We start from the raw sequence: 3,805 nt of genomic DNA, 5'->3' as shown, positions 1-3,805 counted from the left end.
TTCCTGCAGCCAGCATCCTTCGCATAATCACGTTGGGCTATCTCCCAGTCCCTCTCAGCAAAAGGAATGGAAACGACCGCGTCACTCGCTCACGCTGCAGGGTTTGGGAAGGGGGAGGAGAAGAAACTGGCGTCTGCGGTGCCCATGCGCAGCGTGAGCCTCTTGGCCCTTCCCTACTCCAATTTCGTCACGCACGTTTCGTCCGCGGCCGCTGTGGGGGCGGGTACAGCTAAACTCTAGAGGTGGCTCTCGCGAGATCTGAGATAATACTTGAACGCCGGAAACGAGACTTTTGTTCTTTTCCCGGTTTGTGACTAGAAGGCAGCCATGAGGTAAGTGTCTCCTGCCTGCGAGGAGGTTGTAGTTTCATCGGCGTCCATCCAGTCCCCAGTTAGATAAATTTTAGCCAAGACTCCGGCGAGGAGGCCGGGAAAGATGCAAGCCGGCCTTTCCGCTGGCTCTTTTCAGCCCTCCTGGCTAGGCCGGGTGACATCCCCGGCCCTGAGGCCCCCGGGGCTGCCGGGGCGGTTAGCGAGCGCCAAGCCCTGGCTGTGGAGCGAGGCCCGGGGGAGGAACGTTCCCGGGAGTGCGCTGGCCCCGCTTCCCCTGCGGCCGGCGCAGAATGGCGCCCACGTGGCCCGGCCTAGCCTCGGGACGCTGTCACGGGGACCCCGGCCTGGGGGCAGCTCTCCCCTCCTTGTCCGCGCCATTTCCTCATTTGTGCGGCGGGCCAAACACACCGGGGGGGGGGGGGGGGGGGGGGAAGGGTTTCTTGTTGTCTCTTAATTGTTCACGCGCGGTCCTGGCAGTGCCGGGGTGGAAGCGCCATTAAGGTGATGGTCACAGCGCTCTAGGCGAAATGGGCTTAATAAACGCGTACTGCTACGTAAAGAAACCTGGCCCGGTGCTGCGGGGGGCCTGGAAACGTGCGCCTCGTTAAACTGCTTTTCTCTCCGGCCCTGCAGCAGCAAAGTCTCTCGGGACACGCTCTATGAAGCTGTGCGGGAGGTCCTGCATGGGAACCAGCGCAAGCGCAGAAAGTGAGTAACGTGCCTTTGCCTTCTGTGGGGGTGGGGCGGGGTACCAGAGAAGTCACCTCGCTCATTCCGGTCTCTTCTGTAAAATGGGGTGATCGTGAGACCCGTACTTGCCCAAAGTTATCGCGAAAGTGGCTGTCGCCTCGAGAGGGTTGTGTAGGTGTTGGGGTGCGTTATTCTCCGGTTTTTGTGACGGACGCGAGCGCTGACCCGGTTTTTGTTCCCATCCTCCAGGTTTTTGGAAACGGTGGAGCTGCAGATCAGTTTGAAGAATTACGATCCCCAAAAGGACAAACGTTTCTCGGGCACCGTCAGGTTGGCACCGTTTTGACATGACCCGGCCCTCAGTCTGTTCCCGTCTCCCTTCAGTGTCTCCGCGATTAAGGAGCAGGGGGAGTCGGGGGCAGCGCTGATGTGCCAGGGTAGTTCAGACCCCCTGCTGCTGCTGCAGGCGAGGCTGGACGGACCCCGACCCTGGGTCTTAAAACATGAGGGGAGGCGAGGGGAGGCCTTGGCCAAACCTGCCGGCTAGTTTGAGAAGCCAGACTAGCTGTTGGTGAAGGTGAATTCAGATCTGGGTAAGGCTTCCTTGGCCACGGTCCCAGGCTTCTCCTTGGTCTCGATGCTTGGGGATACCCATGGTCTGTCCTTTGTCCCTTTCAGGCTCAAATCCACCCCCCGACCTAAATTTTCTGTGTGTGTTCTGGGAGACCAACAGCACTGTGATGAAGCCAAGGCTGTGGAAATCCCTCACATGGATATCGAGGCTCTGAAGAAGCTGAATAAGAACAAGAAATTGGTCAAGAAGCTGGGTGTGTGAAATGGGCATCTTTGAAGCCAGGACAGTCTGGAAAAGGGGAAGGGGGATGGTGACTTGGCAGTGCTGCCCAAGGGTAGCGATAGGATAGGTATTTTGGGGGTGGAGCTTGGGTGTGGGTATAAATATAAAATGTAGATAGTATGGTACGTTGTTATATGTCAAAAGTAAACTTGAAAGATGTGGGTTAGAATCTAGCTTTGGATTTCCTAAAACTAGTTTTCTTCCACTTGTTAATTACCTTAGATATAGATAATCTTGGGCAGAATCTCTTTTCCTTGGCTTGGGTGGACAGGCTTGGTTCTCATAAGTCTTAATCTCTTCCCTGTCTATGGGATTCCTAATCTTTCATGGGGAGTAAAAGCATGTTGTGCTGATAAATTAATGGTTATCCAAAATCCTTGGCTTTTTCAATAGCTAAAAAGTATGATGCCTTTTTGGCCTCTGAGTCCTTGATCAAGCAGATTCCTCGAATCCTGGGCCCTGGTCTGAACAAAGCTGGCAAGTTTCCATCTCTTCTCACCCACAATGAAAATATGGTGGCAAAGGTCGATGAGGTTAAATCTACCATCAAGTTTCAGATGAAGAAGGTGAGAGGAAAGTGTAGTCTGGGTTCTTTTGTCTTGGTCAAGCATGATTTTTTCCCCCCCTCTCCTTTAGAAATAAGATTGGGGGAGACCAGTAAATACTTAAGCTTCAAGCTCCAAGAACAAAGGCAAAAGCTAATGCCCTTTTTTGGGGGGAGCTTGCCTTTCCCTAAAGGGGAGAAAGGGGTGCATTTTCAGAAGAGCCAGATGTATAGATGGAGTGTTGATTATTAAACTTGCTGAAAAGAGTTTGCTGAACCTTAAAAAGGAGGGGTGAGGAGCTTTCCAGTCTAAGGCAGAGTGCCATGAACAGAGCCCTTCAGTTGGGCCCGTGATTAGTGTGGAGTACTGGGAAGAATTGGGCTGAAAAGTAGGATTGAAGCAGGGCCCCGTTGATTAGGATGGGGAGTGGGTGCTTAGAGAAAGCCTGCTGAAGTCCAGGTGAGAAGATCCAGGTGATCCACTCTAGCTGTTGCTATACAGGTAACAACTATTCTAAACAATTAGTGAGAACTGGAATTCAGGTAATTGTTTCCCTTTTTACATACTCTTCTAGAGCTTGGAAGCAACCTTAGTGAGTTTTGAGTAGTTGAGTCCTTATGTGTTATCTGTAATTTCTCCAATAGTAGATTTACTGATTTCATCAACTGGCCCTGGTTCTCTGCCCTAGGTGCTGTGTCTGGCAGTGGCTGTTGGCCACGTGAAGATGACAGATGATGAACTCGTCTACAACATCCACCTGGCTGTCAATTTCCTGGTTTCTTTGCTAAAGAAAAATTGGCAAAATGTGAGGGCATTGTATATCAAGAGCACCATGGGCAAGCCCCAGCGCCTGTATTAAATTAACGTGGTGTTAATAAATGGCGGAAGCTGCTAATGAATGTTTTGCATCCTGTATTCTGTGGTTGCATATTGTTGGGGTGGGGGAATGAGTGAGGGTTGGGGAGAGACCACAGTGGCTTCATGGCAGCTTGGGAATGTAGCAGCCTTATTGCTGAAATCTTTTGGTAGGATGGAAGTTGTCATGCTTCAGAGAAGGCTCCTCCTAAGGTCTTTATAACTGAAGACCATGATGCCCATATATTGCTCTTTTGAACGATCCCCACCCGCTAGATTTTGTATATGTTAAATACAACATATTTGTAGTTATTTATACAGTTATCTTGTTGCACAAGAAAGATTAGATTTAGAAAGAAGATAAAAATAGCCTGAGAAGAAAAAACAAAAATGCAAGCAAACAATAACAGTGGAACTGTTAGGTTGTGTTCCATACTCATTTTGCCAGTGTTGTTTCTCTGGGTGTAGCTGATTCTGTTAATTACAGATCAATTGATGACATTCCTTTTAACATAAGACTTGTTACT

The 3,805-nt window shown here is 50.4% G+C and overlaps 1 protein-coding gene across 1 annotated transcript; it reads left to right on the top strand.

Annotated features, from left to right (window-relative positions):
* Positions 1-208: 208 nt before the first annotated feature.
* Positions 209-3,322, top strand: RPL10A (ribosomal protein L10a). The gene is made up of 6 exons (XM_031965001.1): positions 209-332; positions 966-1,040; positions 1,272-1,352; positions 1,701-1,849; positions 2,272-2,444; positions 3,112-3,322. The coding sequence occupies exons 1-6, from the start codon at positions 328-330 to the stop codon at positions 3,280-3,282; spliced, it is 654 nt and encodes a 217-aa protein (XP_031820861.1). The 5' UTR covers positions 209-327; the 3' UTR covers positions 3,283-3,322.
* Positions 3,323-3,805: the final 483 nt, after the last annotated feature.

The sequence above is a fragment of the Sarcophilus harrisii genome, chromosome 4 (genome assembly GCF_902635505.1).
Source record: "Sarcophilus harrisii chromosome 4, mSarHar1.11, whole genome shotgun sequence".
Classification (NCBI taxonomy): domain Eukaryota; kingdom Metazoa; phylum Chordata; class Mammalia; order Dasyuromorphia; family Dasyuridae; genus Sarcophilus; species Sarcophilus harrisii.
Note: the sequence above shows the minus strand (reverse complement) of the source record. Positions and strands in the feature narration are given on the sequence as shown.